General features: G+C 42.7%; 1 protein-coding gene across 1 annotated transcript in view; it reads left to right on the top strand.

The window, feature by feature from the left end:
• MYO1E (myosin IE) overlaps nt 1–18,415 on the top strand; it is a 233,980-nt gene that overhangs the window by 104,813 nt on the left and 110,752 nt on the right. The window contains exons 3-4 of the mRNA XM_024232358.3: nt 540–629; nt 5,659–5,753. Coding sequence (XP_024088126.1) covers nt 540–629; nt 5,659–5,753 — 185 coding nt within the window. The remainder of the gene's footprint in view (nt 1–539; nt 630–5,658; nt 5,754–18,415) is intronic.

Raw genomic sequence — 18,415 nt, 5'->3', positions numbered from 1 at the left:
TTTTAGTAGAGACGGGGTTTCACCATGTCAGCCAGGCTGGTCTCAAGCTCCTGACCTCAAATGATCTGCCCACCTCAGCCTCCCAAAGTGCTGGGATTACAGGCATGAGCCACCATGCCTGGCTGATGAATATGTTTTTAGTGTACCTAACAGATACAAAAGTTCAGAGGAAAAAATGCGTATCATTTGAGGGAAGGACTGATAACTGCTTTTTTCACTCCTTGGCCATTTTTGCTTTGTTTTCTTTTCTCCTTGCTGTACATGTCACCCATCTTGAAAGAATGTGCTTTAGTTCATTTAAAATAATAATTTCATTTTGTAGCACCTTGGTAATCAAATTTATTACTCTTCCTTAGGAGGAACAAAGCCTGTGCTAGTTGGATGATTGCTTTCGTCTTTACTTGTAATCTTTTAGAAAACAAGTACATAAGCTTTCCACTTGGACAGTCATTATGAATTCTTGATAACATCTGGTTACTTAATTTGAAAAATGTGTAGCTATGAAGATGAATGATGGACCTTAACTGAGTTAAATTCAGACATATATAGGATCTGTATTAATCTCAGTCAACCCTTTCAAGCAGATGCCATATTTTGGGGAAAAGGAAATTGAAATGTACCAAGGAGCGGTAAGTTACGTGTCACATAAATTACTGCCTTATTTAGGGCTTTTATGATGCAGACATGGTTTTTCTTGAAGTTAGCAGTACCTTTGCACTTTTCTATTATGAATTTTTTATTGGAGAAACTTAAGTGACATTGTTTGATTTTTAATGATCCGCTTTTTATTTTTATTTTTAAATTTTTATTATTTTATTTTTATTTTTATTTTTGAGACAAAATTTTGCTCTTGTTGCCCAAGCTGGAGTGCAATGGCATGATCTCCGCTCACTGCAACCTCCACCTTCCGAGTTCAAACAGTTCTCCTGCCTCAGCCTACCGAGGCAGGAAATTACAGGCACGCGCCACCACACCTGCCTAATTTTGTATTTTTAGTAGAGACGGTGTTTCACCATGTTGGTCAGGCTAGTCTTGAACTCCTGACCTCAGGTGATCCACCTGCCTCAGCCTCCCAAAGTGCTAGTGAGCCACCACGCCTGGCCAATGATCTGCTTTTTAGAGCAGAGCTCAAAAAAGCTTAGGACTGTCTAATATTTGAGCCTTATTTGCATAGAAAATTAGTTAAATGGGATGTAGGACCTACAGCTTAGGGATCTTCCTGCTTCCACATATGCCACAAAAATCTAAGGAATAAAAATCAGTTATGGGTAAAAAAATAGAGCAATGGGTACTGATTTGCAGAATCAGAACTATTGTTAAACTATGACTATGACTTGAACATGAAAAATGAATCTTGTATTACTTCATTTATGAATTTGACCCTGGTTCCTATTCATAATCAGCTCCATAGCCATTTCAGTTGTATAGTAAAAATGGAAGCTGTAATTCTCCTGAATATATTTTATTCTCTGGTTCATCACTTCCCCAGGCCTCCCCATCTCTGCATCTTTTTCCTTTCGTTTTCCTTCCCTCTGCAGCAGAAGCACAAGAGTATTCATTAATCCTGACCCCTAAAAAGCAAACAAAAGAGAGCCCACACAAATTCATCAGTTGAAGTGGAAGGCAATTTACCCAGAGTAAGAGCCCACCCCATTGTTGCCAGATGAATGGTGCTGGTAGCTGGAGCCGAAGGAGGCTGCCACGCGAAAGACCTTTGATAATGCTGCCTTTATGGGAGCCCAGCACAAGGGAAACACTGTCAGCAGAGGCTGGCCCTGCCCTAGTGCCCTGATCGGCAGGCGCACAGAGCTGGCTTGGCGTCCTCAATGACAGCCAAGGCGCTGTAGATGGAAGTGCTGTGCATGTGTGTTTCTCTCCAGTTTTCTGAAAAGGGTTGCTGTATACACGTCCCTTTTAGACCATTTATCTTTTGAAGTGTTCTTTAAGGAAATGTAGAATTTCTAAAAAATATGCTCAATTTTACTGCTAATGGTAACAGATTATTGTAAACAGGTATTTACTGAGTGCCATGTACTATGTTATACTTGCAGCAATAATAAAACAGCCCTGGATGCTGGCTGTGTCATAACATCTATCTCCATCTCACAGATGAGGAAACTGAGGCTCAGAGAGGTGAAGTACTAAAATCTACTGTGTGGTGGAGCTAGGAGTTGAAGTCAGGTCCTAATGACTTTGAGAGTCTCAGGGGAGGGAAGAATGAGGTAAAGGAAATGCCCACTCTGTAGTTTTCTCACAGATAGCTGAGAGGTTCAATAAGACCACAGATAGGAAACCAGTTTGGAAAATACAGAGTGACATGCAAAGGTCAAGTATGACAGTTCAGCAGCGTTGAAGCCTTACTGGGCAGTGACTTTCCCCCATTGCCCATAGCTTGCTTTCCACTCCATTTCCTTCCATTTTCCATCTTCTTGTCTTTCTTACAGTCCTCTACTTTCTCATTTCCAAAGAGTCATTAATGATGTTTGTGCACTTGAGACCAGAAACCCAAAATGATGGTAACTGAGAGGGGTGCTAAGGCCTAAGTTTTGGTGACACTCTCACCTAAGTGAGAACCTGACCTAAAGAGGGGAATTTTTAAACAAAATTATGAGAGTCCATTGTTTTGGACTGATCTCATGCACTAGCCCCTGACAGACCAGACCAAACCAAACCAACGTGGAGTCACTCATGTTACATGTGACATAATCGAAACTTTAAAGAAACAGACCAGGAGATGCCAGCAGGAGGAGGTCCGCTCTACTCTAACCCTTACAAAAAGTAACCAAAAGTCTTTGTTCCAATCTTACAAACCCCACTGTTCTGCTATTTCTCAATGATATTTGAGAACAAATAAGTACATTTTTACAATGGTGACAGAGTGACATCAGTGCCTAAAGTTTTGGTCAGTATCTCAAAACTGAGAGAATGACCAAAAGAGGGAAATTGGACTGGGCGTGGTGGCTCATGCCTATAATCCCAGCAGATTGGGAGGCCAAGGTGGGAGGATCACTTGAGCCCTGGAGTTCAAGACCAGCCTGGGCAACATGGTGAGACCCTGTCTCTATTTAAAAACAAAAACAAAAAAAAAAACAAGAGAGGAGAATTGTTAAATTAAGTTTAGCCTAAAGCTGCCTCCTTACATATTTTAAGTTCGGTCTAAATGTTTTCTTCTTTTCTTTTTTCTTTTGAAACAAGGTCTCACTCTGTCACCCATGCTGAAGTGCAGTGCTGTGATCTTGGCTCACAGCAACCTCCACCTCCAGGACTCAAGTGATCCCCCGACCTCAGCTTCCCATGCAAATAGCTGGGACTACAGGCACACACCACCATGTCCAGCTAATTTTGTTTCTTTTTTGTAGAGAGGAGGTCTCACTATGTTGCCCAGGTTGATCTGGAACTGCTGGGTTCAAGTGATCCTCTGGCCTTGCCTCCAAAAGTGCTGGGATTACAGGCATTAGCCATCGCACCCAGCCCTAAATGTTTCTCTGTACACAGTGAACTGTAGCCTAACTAGATGTGTAAACAAACTATAACCTACTCTTCTGCCAGTCACTGAGTTTTGGCCAATCAAAGGTGGCCAACTATTCAAACTGTGTTCAAATAAGGCAAACTCTAAACTAAACTGTAACTAATCTGGCTGTTTCTGTTCCTCACTTCCATTTTCTAGATATATATTTTGTTTGTTTTGTTTTGAGACGGAGTCTCGCTCTGTCACCAGACTGGAGTGCAGTAGTGCAATCTCAGCTCGCTGCAACCTCTACCTCCTGGGTTCAAGCAATTCTCCTGCCTCAGCCTCCTGAGTAGCTGGGATTACAGGCATGTGCCAACACGCCTGGCTAATTTTTGTATTTTTAATAGATACTGGGTTTTGCCATGTTGGCCAGACTGGTCTCAGACTCCTGACCTCAAGTGATCCTCCCACCTCAGCCTCCCAAAGTGCTGAGATTACAGGCCTGAGCCAGGGCTGGCCCTCACTTCCATTTTCTGTATATCACTTTCCTTTTTCTGCCCAAAAATCTTACGGCATATGGTAGCACTGGAGGCTCTCTGAATCTATTCTTGTTCCAGGGTGGCCTTATTCACGAATCATTCTTTGCTCAGTTAAACTCTGTTAAATTAAAATAATAATTATAATAATCCTGCACAATCCTAGTGTGGACAAGAAGTCCATTTAAAACCATATCCTGAGGTCCTATCCAGGTATCCACTCCTGACCATAAGGTTAAGGCAGAGAGCATATATTCTGGTTCCTGCATAGGGTTCTTTAGGTGACCAGTCCTAGGCATAGCTTGCAGCCCTCACTGGGTAGCTCCCCCTATGAGCCCCCTGCCTACAGCATGGGAAGAACACTGGGTATCGGATACAAAGCCCCCTCATCCTAACCCCTCCCCACCAAACTCTCATCTTCCAGAGCATGGCAGTGAGCAGCAACTTCTCAGCCAGGCCCCCTTTTCTACAGTAAGTCACTGCACAATAAAATGGATTAAGTAAATTAATCCAAAGATGGATTAAGTAAGTTAAGCTTCACCTTTGTATATCACTCTATCTTTTCAAATTGCTTTCCCATCCGTCATTTACACTGTGAGATTTGCAGCTTGGACGGTATTATTCCCACAATTATAGCTCACTGCATCCTCCAACTCCTGAACTCAAGCTATCCTCCCACCTCAGCCTCTCAATTAGCTAGGACTGCAGGCATGTGCTACCACACCCAGCTAATTAAATTTTTTTGTGTGTGTGGAGACTAGACTCCAAGTCCTGGGGTTAAACAACTCTTCTGCCTCAGCCTACCAAGTAGCTTGGAGTGATTACAGGCTAGGAGTGTTCATTCTCCATATATACTCAACAAAATATTTCTCTTTTTAGTAATTTTTGAGGTTGTGGTGAAGGTGGGTTTCAAGAAATTGTATAAAGCAGGGCTGAAGTCAGCCTGATAATTTATTAAGCATGGAAAATGTATTTAGTTTGATATTTGTGCATAGCTAAGATATCCCATAAGCTGAAATCACAAACCCAGGAGAATATCTTAGTGTGGTAGGATTTTTTTTTCCAATAGAGATGAAACAAACTGGCCAAACTAGCTTATCCCTTTAAAGAACCACACCTTCTTGCCCTCTTCTTATGGAAAGATTTAAGTATTTTTTCTGATCCATAGATAATCTCACCTAATTCCCTCTGAGGCCCCAGAATCTACAACGTGGCCTCTTAGAAAAAATTACATAGGAATTTAGAATTCTGGTAGAAGTCAGATGTAGGTGTTTGGCAGGCCTCTCCGAAGACCTGTTTCCCAAGTGTCTACAGAAACATTTAGAAATGGACTGTCACCTGCAGAGGTGTGTATGGGTGGAAGGGTGGGGTGTTGGAGTGTCTGAAGACACGGGGCACATCCGGAAGGCTGAATCATGGATATGCCTACGGGAGACTCCTTCCAAATTCTGTCTTAATTTTGTGAGGGTGTAACCTTGATGACCTAGGAAATTTTATGAATTCTTGTATCATGCAGCCTTTAAGATGTAATTATAGGCATTGGAACTATAGTGCATGATTCATTTCCAAATTCAGGAAAAGAAATGTAATGTATTGCCTATCTGACCATGATTTTGTTTTTATTTTTTAATTTTTATTTTATTTATGTATTATTATTTTTTGCTTTTCTAGGCACAGTATGAAAACCCACCACATATCTATGCCCTTGCAGATAATATGTACAGAAACATGATCATTGACAGAGAGAACCAGTGCGTCATCATCAGGTATGAAAAAGATCCTTATCAGTGGGCGTGGAAGATATGAGACTATGCTGTGGTTATGGATTTCGGTCGATAAGCAGTGGTTTTGCAACAGCTACTGATGTCACAGCCTGGTTAATGTGTCTGAGTAGCAAGCAGGTTAGCTGCTTTATCTTGCTTTATTTATAACTCTATATAATAGAGTTCCATATCATAAAACTTTTGAGCTTCCATGGGGTTGCAGTAAGTATAATAAACATGTTTTCACTGTTTAGTCAGATGGAATCCTTTTCTCTAGGTCCCTATTTTTTCTTTCCCTTCATAATTTAGTAGTTCATGTGTGAACATTTTTGGTGAATTTTGTCATTTGCATTGAATTTGGGGGGAGATTACTGGTAATTGCCAGCATTAGGTGTCTGTAGCCACATTTCATAATCCCTGTAGCCTGACATAGCTCTGAATCCTGGCTGGGTTTAAGTCAAGCTTGTCCAACCTGTGGGCTGCAGGCCGTGGGCCACATGCAGCCTAGGACAGCTTTCAGTGTGGCCCAAAGCAAATTCGTAAACTTTCTTAAAACATTATGAGATTTGTTTGCAATTTTTTTTTTAAGCTCTTCAGCTATCATTTGTATTAGTGTATTTTATGTGTGGCCCAAGACAATTCTTCCAGTGTGGCCCAGGGAAGCCAAAAGATTGGATACTCCTGGCTTAAGTGCTTTTAAAATTCTGCTTACTTACAAAAATTAGCTGGGCATGATGGCGCACGCCTCTAATCCCAGATACTAGGGAGGCTGAGGTGGGAGAATCGCTTGAGCCTGGGATGAGGAGGTTGCAGTGAACTGAGATCGTGCCACTCTACTCCAGCCTGAGTGACAGAGTGAGACTCCGTCTCAAAAAAAAATAATAAAATAAAATTCTGCTTACTAACTCCAGGTGGGGTGGCTCACACCTGTAAGCCGCAGAGTTTGAGACCAGCCTGGGCAACATGGCGAAACCCCATCTCTACAAAAAAATAGAAAAATTAGCCAGGCATCTGGTATCATTTGTCTGTAGTCCCAGCTACTGGGGAGGCTGAGTGGGGAGGATCACTTGAGCCAGGGAAGTCAAGGCTGCAGTGAGCTGAGATTGTGCCATTGCATTCCAGCCTGGGTAACAAAGCAAGACCCTGTCTCAAAAAAACAAAACAAAACAAAACAAAACCAAAAAAAGGCTTATACCAGAGTGGAGGCCGAGACAGGCAGATCACTTGAAGTCAGGAGTTCAAGACCAGCCTTGGCAACATGGGGAAACCCTGTCTCTACTAAAAATACAAAAATTAGCCAGGTGTGGTGGTACATGCCTGTAGTCCCAGATACTCAGGAGGCTGAGGCAGGAGAATCACTTGAACCCAGGAGGCAGAAGCTGCAGTGAGCCAAGATCACGCCACTGCAGTCCAGCCTGGGCAACCGAGACTCCATCTCAAGAAAAAAAAAAAAAAGCTCTGCTTACTATTGCGAATATTTTCAAACATTAGAAAGTATAAGCATCCATATTCTCATCACCTAGAATTTGACAGTTCACAATTTTATCATACGTATTTGTGTTCATCTTTTTTAGTTAATTTTTCTGAGACATTTTTGGAAAAAAAAAACCTTTTATTGTGGATAATTACAAATATACACAAAATGAGAAAGAATAGTAGAATGCATCCCTGTATATCTGTTATCCATTTTGCACTGTTGTCAGTATATGGCCAATTCTGTTTTATTTGGTCCTCCCATTCTGTCCCACTTGATTACTTAAAGCAAATCTGGCAGGGCATGGCGGTAGATTCATTTCCAAGGTCAAGAAAAGATTACATGTAATACTAGCACTTTGGGAAGCCAGCGGGGGCAGGAGGATCACTTGAGGCCAGGAACTGGAGACCAGCCTGGACAACATAGCAAACCCCATCTCCATAAATAAGTTTTTTTAATTAGCTGGGTGTGGTGGTGTACACCTGTAGCCCTAGCTACTAGGGAGGCTGAGGCAGGAAGATTGCTTGAGCCCAGGAGTCTGAGATTACAGTGAGCTATGCTTGAACCACTGCACTCTAGCCAGGCGACAGAGATGGTGTTTTTTGTTTTTTGTTTTCTGTTTTTTTTTTTTTTTTAAAAAAGCAAACCCAAAGGCCCCCTTTCTTCCTCAATAATTAGTATGTGCCTCTAAGAAATCATTCTTATCACACCTTAAACATGAAGAATTCTTTTATAGTATCCAATATTATCAGTATTCCAATTCTATGATTTTCCTATAAATTCTTTTTTATAGTTGGTTTATTTTTATTTAGGATCCAAACAAGGCCTACACACTGCACCTGGTTGCTGTGTCTCTTAGGTCTCTCGGTCTTTAACAATTTTCCCTTCCCCTTTTTGTTTTCTTGGCTTTGTTAAAAAAAAAAAAAAAAAAAAGGTTGTTTGTTCTGTAGATCTTGCTATACAGTCTGGCATTGCCTAGTTGTATCCTATGATGTTGCTTAAGTATTCCACTGTCCCCAACATTTTCTGTAAATTAATAGTTAGATCTAAAAACTTCATCAGAGGCCGGGTGTGGTGGCTCACACCTGTAATCCCAGCACTCTTGGGTGGGCAGATCACGAGGTCAGGAGATCAAGACCATCCTGGCCAACATGGTGAAACCCCGTCTCTACTAAAATACAAAAAATTAGCCGGGCATGGCAGCGCGTGCCTGTAGTCCCAGCTACTCGGGAGGCTGAGGCAGGGAAATCGCTTGAACCCAGGAAGCAGAGGTTTCAGTGAGCTCAGATTGCTCCACTGCACTCAAGCCTGGCGACAGAGTGAGAGAGTGAGACTCCGTCTCAAAAAAAAAAAACAAAACAAAAACAACAACAAAAAAAACTTGATCAGACTCAGATTCCGTTTTTGGCAAAAGAAACTTCATCAGTGATGCTGTGCACTTCATGCCTGTTGCTCTCTCTTCGTGTGTGCAGATTGTCAGTGAACCCGTCTGTTATAAATCATTTCAGAGCCATTGTTTAATTAATGGTTGAAAAATCGTTGTTTTCTAATTCTATTATTTTTCTGCATTTATTAGTTCTTTTGCTTGGTCACCTTCAAATAAAAACTATGTGGGAAAATTAGGCAAAACACTGGATTCACTGCCATTACTCACCTATTTTCAAAACAATGAATTGTTGCCCTAGCAGTCTCCCAAGGTAATATGTTTTATTTTCAGTATTATTCAAACTAGTGGACTTTTAATATTGTACCTGTTTAACTACATTGCAGTTATACTTTTCAAGGCTGAAATGATCCTGTTGTTGAACTGTGACAGTCTTTTATCTTAGCTCTTACGTCCTTTGGACATGACCCCAGTAGGCTCTGTTGGTTTCCTTCTTTAAGATCTTCTAGCCCATCTTGTATATTTCCTACGTAGAATCCACTGTCTCTTCAGGGGCCTTGGTTCTTTTCTTTTTCCTTTGCTTTTCCTTTCTTTTGAGACCAAGTCTCATTCTGTCATCCAGGCTGGAGTGCAGTGGTGTGATCTCAGCTCACCATGACCTCCGCCTCCTGGGTTCAAGCAATTCTCCTGCCTCAGCCTCCTGAGTGGCTGGGGTTATAGGCATTCACCACCATGCCTGCCTAATTCTTTTGCTTTTTTTTTTTTTTTGAGACAGAGTCTCTCAGTCTGTTGCCCAGGCTGCAGCCTCCAGAGTAGCTGGGATTACAGGCGCACACCACCACATCTGGCTAATTTTTGTATTTTCAGTAGAGATGGGGTTTCCCCATGTTGGCCAGGCTGGTCTCAAACTCCCGACCTCAGGTAATCTGCCTGTCTTAGCCTCCCAAATTGCTAGGATTACAGGCATGAGCCACTGCACCCAGCCTCTTTTGCATTTTTAGTAGACAGGGTTTCACCATGTTAGCCAGGCTGGTCTTGAACTCCTGACCTCAAGTGATCTGCCTACCTCAGCTTTCCAAAGTGCTGGGATTACAGGCACGAGGCACCGCACCCTGCTGGGCCTTGGTTCGTTTTAATGGGAAATGGCATTAAGAGACCCCTAAACTGGACACCAAGAGTGCTCACTGCCCTGTGTTGTCAGTGCCTGTAGTTCTTTAAAAGTACAAAGCTAGGGAATATGAGCTTTTTAAGAGAAAAATGAAATTGAAAAATTGTTTTCAATTAATTTTTAAGATTTCAGAGTTTTTATTTCTTTGATTTTAATTTTTGTATCCCATTTATCTCATGCTGAAAAATCTTAGTTCTTGATTACATTAGCAATTATTTGCATTGCATTGTATGCATTTTAGACAGATAGAATGTTTGTTAATGCTGTTGAAGTAACAATACCAATATTATTAGTAGCAATACTGAATTCATTTTAAAATTTCTTTGTTGGTTTTTGTCCAAATACCCAATATTTACAGTCAAAATACTGGGTTTCATAAAAGTCACTTAAAATAATCCTTTTCTATGTCAACCTGACCTACAGTTGGGTTCATTTATTTCATTTTCAATTTTAGTTGTTTAGCATTTTTAAATGTAATTTTGTTTTTATAATTATGCAAAACATTTACATGGTTCCAAAGTCAATACTGCAAAACATGAGCACTGGAGCATTTCAAGGTAAATATATATCTGAAGTATTTGGAGGTAAATATAGACTTCATGACATTTTACCCCTAAATATTTCCACATGCATCTCTGAAAAATTGAAACATTTTCTTACTAATCCCAAGACCATTATCATAACTCAATAATTAATAGTACATTTTCAACATCATCTAAAAACTTCAAACTTCTCTAATAATCGCAAATGTCCTTTTCTGCTGGTTTATGCAAATCAAGTAACGCTGAACGCATTTGGTTATGAATCATACATTTATTTTTATCCTACCACAGTTGCCCTGTTGCTACTGTTTTTTTTCATGACACTGACTTTTTGAAGAGACCAAAACTAGTTTTCCTACAGACATCATTTACATTTGTCTAATTGCTTCTTCCTGGTCTCACTATACTTATTCCTTCAATTGGATTTTCTACAAATTTAAGGTTATATCTAATGACTTGATTAGATGCAGAAGCAAGTTAAATTTTATGAGGAGGAACACCTGGGTCATGTTGAATTCGGTTGCTTAATAGGAAATGCTTCTGTTTGACACTAAGCGGAGGTCACCGGCTACTAGAGAGGCAGGAGGTGTTTTCCTAGCTGGAATTTAATGAGGGTCCAGGATGAGTTTTCTGATAGAGTCCTCTGCCCTTTCTCTTTCCTCACATTTTCCCTCTTTTGGGTGTGTGCCGAAACGAGTGGGATGGGAATGGTCTTCTTACATGAGCTTGTCAGTCTGGAGGCCCCCTCAGTCTTCTGCAGCCCACGTGTCTGCCTCCACCTGCCACTGCAAGGTCCACCTGCACTGAAGCGGGTTAATGCCCACTTCCGATCCTTGTTTCCAGCTGTTCAGGTGGCAGAGATTTCAAGGACCTGCTCCCAAGGATTTCTGTTGCAGTGGCTGTGCTTTCATTTAGGAGATGTGCTTTCATTTAGGAGCTACCCGGAGTTGGGCCAAACTTCAGGTTAAGGGCACAGGCCTCCAGTAGACTGCCCTCCCTGCAGACATCAGCTGCATGTTCAGGGCTCCCCAGGCCACCCTCATCAATTCAGGGGTTCCCACTACCCCCCGCCCCCACCCCAGGTTCAGTAATTCACTAGAACAACTCACAAAACTCAGAAAAGCCCTACACTTAGGATTACAGTTTTGTTCTGGCAAAAGGATACAAATTAGAGCCAAACAAAAGACGAGAGGTTGAGGGTGAGGTCTGAGTGGGTCCAGAGGTGGAGCTTCTGGTTTTCCTCTCCCTGTAGTTTCATGGACAGCGCTACCTCTTACCGGTATGAGGTGTGACAATACTCACAGTATTGCCAACCAGAGAACATCACCTGAGCCTCTGGTGTTTGGGCTCGATCACGCACCGCCTGCCTGGCCTGCCTTCAGTTTCCAGCTGCTCTCGAAGGCTTGTGCAAATGCCGTTAGTTTCCAGTTGGAGGCCAGAATTGCGATGGTATGTCCCAAAGCCCCCGACATAAATCACATTGTCAGACTCTCCTATGGTCAAAGCCCCCAAGCAAGGAAAAGCACTCCTCTTAGGTAGGACATTCCAGGGGCATAGACATCACCACCCAGTCACCGAGGGCAAAAGCCTGAGCCCTTGAGTTAATTGTCTTCTGCACCAGGGCTGTGGTTTGTCTGCTTTGAGAAAGCAAATTGGAAACCTCTGGCGTGCCGTGGTTCATGCTCACCTGACCCTGGGCAGCACACCTCACACCTGTCTGGGCCTTGGCTTTTTCACCTGTGAAGGAACTGAATGACCAGATGACCTCTGAGGTCATCCTGGTTTTGGAACTCTTCCTTCCAAATAATGTTGGAGAGGAGAAAAGGCAGGGAAATCCTGTTCTGGGTGGAAAGGCCAAGTCTGTAGCCCCTGACACTGAATGGGGCAGGTGCTCCATCTGTTAGGGGCCGAGTTGAATGGTGCCTTTTAAAATGCGTTTGTGAGCAGAAAACAAACAAAAAAACCATTTTCCTGAAGGCTGGAAGAGAAGCCTGCTCCTCATGCTAAGGGATTCTGGCATGGCTGGAAAGACTAGGAATCTTTAGTGTCATTTAATTAGGAAATAAAAAATGAATGATGACCTAATTTCTATGGTGTTGTTTTAGACTTCCACCTCTCAGTTTCCCTGGTGTGACTTTGTCTAAATGACACTTTAGATGGCATAATGCAGCCCATAAAGGCGGAGTTTCTAGTTTCCTCTCAGTCTTACTCATCTTTTCTAACGCAGTGGATACAATGACAGGATGGACTGGCACCTAACCATTTCAAGACTAGAAATGAGTGTAACAAATCGGACTTTTTTTTTTTTTTTTTTTGAGACAGAGTCTCACTCTGTCACCAGGCTGGAGTGCAATGGCGTGATCTCAGCTCACTGCAACCTCCGCCTCCCAGGTTCAAGCGATTTTCCTGCCTCAGCCTCCTTAGTAGCTGGAACTACAGGTGCATGCCACCACACCCAGCTAATTTTTTTTTGTATTTTTAGTAGAGACTGGGTTTCACCATGTTGGCCAGGATGGTCTTGATCTCTTGACCTCGTGATCCACCCACCTCAGCCTCCCAAAGTGCTGAGATTACAGGCGTGAGCCACCGCGCCTGGCCACAAATTGGATTTTGAAAGAAATAAATCAAGGAAGGAGATGTCCTGCTTTCTCAAGCACAGGACTCCGTGGAAGCCTAGGTCCCTCTACAAACTTGATTTGTCAAAACAGCTGGAGTTGAGCAGCCTTGAGTAGACTGACTTGCCAAGCAAACTCACAAGGAAGTGTGAATCAGACCCCAATTCATTATTTCATAGGGAGAATTCTGCCTGTGGACAGCTGATTATGTGCCCTGGAATACAGTCCATGAAGGGAGCTAGATTACCACGAAGAGGCTGGATAGAGGGCTGAATTCTGAGCGAAGGGATGATTGTATTTGCTAAATCAGCTCACAGCACTCACCTCTATCTGGAGATGTGAACACGTGAACTAAGGGTGTTGCTCTAGTCTGCAGAACAGTCTTTTTACTTGGAGAAAACTCCCCATGTCTGCTGTTTATTTTCCTGTCCTGACTCTGCTGTAAGTCAACCCCCTTTCATTAACCTACACTCTCTCCTGCCAAGCCCTGACATCTATTAGGATAACTTCTGGTAAGGAATAAACACCTGGGGTTGACCTTGGATATTTCCTATGCCTTCCTCCTCAGCCCACTGGCAGACAAATCAAGGAGAGTGGCTTCTATAGATGCTTTTTTTTTTTTTTTTTTTTGCGATGGAGTCTCACCCTGTTGCTCAGGCTGGAGTGCAATGGTGTGATCTTGGCTCGCTGCAACCTCCGTCCCCCGGGTTCAAGCAATTCTCCTGCCTCAGCCTCCCAAGTAGCTGGTACTACAGGTGCCCACCACCTTGCCTGGCTAATTTTTTTTGTATTTTTAGTAGAGACGGGATTTCACCATGTTGGCCAGGCTGGTTTTGAGCTCCAGACCTCAAGTGATCTGCCTGCCTTGTCCGCCCAAAATGCTAGGATTACAGTCGTGAGCCACCGCACCCGGCCTATAGATGCTAATTTTATCTACCATGCCTTGTGTTCACTAATTTATCTTTTTTTTTTTTTTTTTTTTTTGAGACGGGGTCTCACTCTGTCACCCAGGCTGAAGTGCAGTGGCACACTCTTGGCTCACCACAACCTCTGCTTCCTGGGTTCAAGTGATTCTCTTGCCTCAGCCTTCTGAGTAGCTGGGGTTACAGGGGTGTGCCATGACACCTGGCTAATTTTTTGTTTGTATTTTTTAGTACAGACGGGGTTTCACCCTGTTGGCCAGGCTGGTCTTGAACCCCTGACCTCAAGTGATCTGCCTGCCTCAGCCTCCCAAAGTGCTCTGATTATAGGCGTGAGCTGCCATGCCTGGCCTAGGTTCACCAATTTAACTTTCTAGGGATAAGTATTTCTGATTCCTGAATTGCCGTACTAGTTCAGTGGCTCTACAGATATGTAGGCTCCACCTCCAGAGATTCTGTTTCAACTGATTTGTGGTGGCTTTGGAGCATTAATATCTTTTTTCAAGCTCCCCCAGCTCACTCTGCTTAAAAGCCAGGGCTAAGGCTCTTGAAATCCTGATTTCAGGTCACCTCTTGCTATTGGCACCATCAGGCCCCGCAAGATAGACTTCCTGAGTGCCTGCCCTCTGCTGGTTGCTTTCGTATAGGTTGTCTCTTTTAATTCTTACCACTCTGTTGGCATTGTTTTTTGAAGCTGCATCTAAAAAATGAGGCTTAAGAGAATTCCAAGATCCAAAACTAGTAGATGGCAGAGCCTCTATTTGAATTTAGCCCTGTTTGACTTCAAACCTTATGCACTTTCTTTATACCTATTAGCAGTGATGTCTCTCTAGGTCTCAAATTTCCCATATTTTAATGGAGATGTATTAGCTACCATATACCATGGGACAGAGGTCAGGACAGGTTCGCCAGGTTAGTTACCCCTGGACTTGAGCTCCTAGGATTAAAGTCCCCCACTCTGTCCCCCCAAATATAGGTGCTTTTTTATTTTTGTTTTGCAACAGAGTCTCACTCTGTCACCTAGGCTGGAATGCAGTGGCACAATTTCAACACACTGCAACCTCCACCTCTCAGGCTCATGCGATCCTCCCACCTCAGCCTCCCGAGTAGCTGGGACCACAGATGTGCACCATCATGCCTGGCTAATTTTTTAATTTTTTGTAGAGACGGGGTCTCCTTATGTTGCCCAGGCTGGACTCAGGTGCTTTTTAAAACTATCCTTTTGTCATTGTTGGCCATGATGCTCTCTGCATACCCAGGAGGATGATGATTGGGCTTGTCATCAACTGGAGGATAAATGACACACAGACTGAGTTAATAGAAGAACATGACCTTATTGACACATTAGCTTTGCTTTCTTACCAAGGGGTAAAGATGCATTTATATACCAAATGGCCATACCTGGGCAGTTTCTGTATTTTACGTGACTTGTTATCCAGTGGATATGTCTGGGGGCCAGAGCTCAGTCTTCCCCTTCTTTTCGTGCTTCTATATTATAGCAGGCCTCTGAGCAGAGACATGATAGCACCGATGCCTGGTTCAAAAAGATAAGGTTATTGGTAGAAAAGAGATGGGATGTTGAGGGAGTATGGAAATCTAGTGCAGCAGTGAGGGCCTGACCTTAGTTAGAAAGTCAAGGAGGAAGCCGATGTATGACTTTCAATAAGCCTGTAAAGAAATAAAGGAATGGGCAAGTGAAGGTAGACTCTGGGCAGTGCCAACAGAAAAATGCAACAGCAATAGCTACATTAGCATCATTAAGAATGATGGGCTGGGCGCGGTGGCTCACACCTATAATCCCAGCAGGAGGGCGGATCACCTGAGGTCAGGAGTTCGAGACCAGCCTGGCCAGCAGAGTGAAACCCCATCTCTACTAAAAATACAAAAATTAGCTGGGCATGGTGGCAGGCGCCTGTAATCCCATCTCCTCGGAAAGCTGAGGCAAGAGAATCACTTGAACCCAGGAGGCAGAGGTTGCAGTGAGCCAAGATGGCACCACTGCACTCCGGCCTGGACGACAGAGCAAGACTCCATCTCAAAAAATAAAAATAAATAAAAAATTTAAAAATTAAAAAAAGAATGATAGCACCTGAAGGCTTGGTAGGTACCTGTGAGCCCAGTAAATGAGCCACCCATATCTGCTTAGCTCATTAATCTGTTCTCCAAAATCCAGAATTTGGATTTGTGCATTAGAACCACATATGTGATACCTTTGGATGTGAGAGACATCTCTGCAAATCTGTTTAACAAAATGATCATGATGTGGTAAAGGAAGAACTGGCAAGCTTTGTTCATGATCTCCACCGTCTCTGCATCACCAGACAAGATCTCAGCAGTGTGGCCAGAGGCATTTCTGAAGCCCTTGCCAACTGACCCATGGAGAATCATCGGGCCTTGGAGAACATTTACGTGGCAGTTTTATTGCTGCCATCAAAAGTGAATTCTTATCACTTTTGGCCTAAATCAGCTCTTGCACCTTAGGCTGTTTAAAAAATATGATGTCAGTTGGAAAGCATCCCATTTGGTGCTGTTTCTACTTTTTTTATTTGAAATATCCTGACGCAGTTGTTTTCTGGTGAGTAGACCATCTGTCCTAAATATATCCAATACCAGTTTGCAAAGTCTTTGTCAGGTGCATCCTGTGTAGGAGCTAAATAAATACTTTTTTAAAGAATAAATAAAGACATGAGAGATATTTTGAAGGTACATCAGTGGGATTTGCTGACTGATTAAGAGAATTTTCATATAGGAAAAGGAGATAGTAGTCATCACTGGAGCTAAGATTTCTGACCCGTGTGCTTCAACATATATTTTAGATTTGAAATATATAATTTTTGCAGTAGTAAAGATAAAAGGGAAAAATTCCCAGTGTCTCGTGTATTTGGCTCGTGGGTCTCCTGTGCTCTTTGCCGTGGCACCATCAGATGTCTCTGGATTCTCAAGCTATCTTCCTGCCTTTGATGTATTTCAGGAACCTTTTATTATTAGCATGGGGACTCTTTTCAGGGCTCTCCTGAGTTGCTGTGGGTCCACCTAATTTCTTGTTTATCCCAGCAGCACCAGCCTTTGACCTCGCCATCCCCCTGGCCTGGCTTTGGGAGGCCCTGTCAGCCCATACCTCTGACTATGATGGGGTTGCATGGGGCTGCCGCTGGCTGTAAATCTGAAGAGCAAGGCCCTAGATTGACCCTGTTCCCCAAGCTTTGTGCAAATCTTACATTCTAGTCTGGTTGCTAAAATTCCTTTATCATCAGCCAAGGAGTGCTATTCAGGAGGGCTGCCTAATTAATATATTACCCATAATCATAACAGCAACTCTTTTTCGAGTACTTGCTTTGCATCCTTTTAATTATATCATTTTTCATCTTTACGTCAGCCTAGCAAACTAGGTATTGCTATCCCCCACTTTTGCAGTTCAAGAAACTGAGTCTCAAAGAGGTAATGAAACTGTTAAAATCTTGCATTTGAAATGTGACAAAGTTGTGCTCCCAGCCAGAGCTGCCTGCCTCCGGTACAGCAGTCTTTATACTTTTCTCTGCTGCTTTGAGCCAGCAGGTGTTAGGTTAACTGGTTAATAATCCATTACCACTTTTAGTCATGAGGTGCAGTGGAAAGACCTGGGGTGAGTCATAGGGTAGACTCTATTCTCTCTGTCTAAGGCGTGTTACCCCTGCAAACCTCAGTTACTTCATCCATAAAATGGGAATTCATACCTTAAAGGAATATAAAGAAAGTGTAATGAGGAAATATACATGGAAAACATTTTTTAACTCTTAAAGAGTAATGTAAAAGATCTGCTAGTAACAATTAAAGGAATTTCAGAGCTGGAAAGTAGCTGGGCTGGGACTCAAACTTGGTCTTCATACTCAACATTGGGTTCCTCTGACTGCATCGGGCTGGGCCAAGATGAGCCTTGCCATGGGGCCATCCATGTTCTTGGCAGACTAGGTGAAAATTTTGTTTGCTTGGCAACACCAATTAACTAGATATTTGTCTGGGGTTGGGAAGAAATAACAGCTGTTGGTCTTACTCACACTTTCCTCAATCTGTTAAGGAATGAATTTGTCTTATTTACCCAGTGGTTTCAGCATGGCTGTTTGTTTTTATCTTTTATACCATTAGCCATGGCATGTATTTGAGAATTAGTTTTTTAGCGTAATTCAGAAGTCCGATGGACGACCCCTCTCCATGGCCCTGGAACCTCCCAGATGTGCTTCACCTCCGACTTGTTTCTGTTCCAGATCTAGTAGGGCTGCCAGGAAGGGGAGTCTGTGAATTGAGCCATTGGAGAAGACTGTCCAGGACCTTCTTTGATGTGGTTTCTCATTCTCGCAGAATTATTTTGTCTTGTGATCACAGTGATGTAGGCTATTTATTATTTGTTAGTTCCAACTCTGTGTGAGATAATAAATGTTGTTGGCAGAAGGCTTGCTTAAATGGGTGTGTATCAGTAAAGACTCAGGAGTAGCTAAAAGTTTGCTAATACTATGAACTGTGCTGTTCATGGGGTTCCTTTGGGAAACCTTGTTGATTTTTATTGACTAGTCAACCCATATGAGGAT

Source organism: Pongo abelii, chromosome 16 (assembly GCF_028885655.2).
Source record: "Pongo abelii isolate AG06213 chromosome 16, NHGRI_mPonAbe1-v2.0_pri, whole genome shotgun sequence".
Taxonomy (NCBI): Eukaryota; Metazoa; Chordata; class Mammalia; order Primates; family Hominidae; genus Pongo; species Pongo abelii.
Note: the sequence above shows the minus strand (reverse complement) of the source record. Positions and strands in the feature narration are given on the sequence as shown.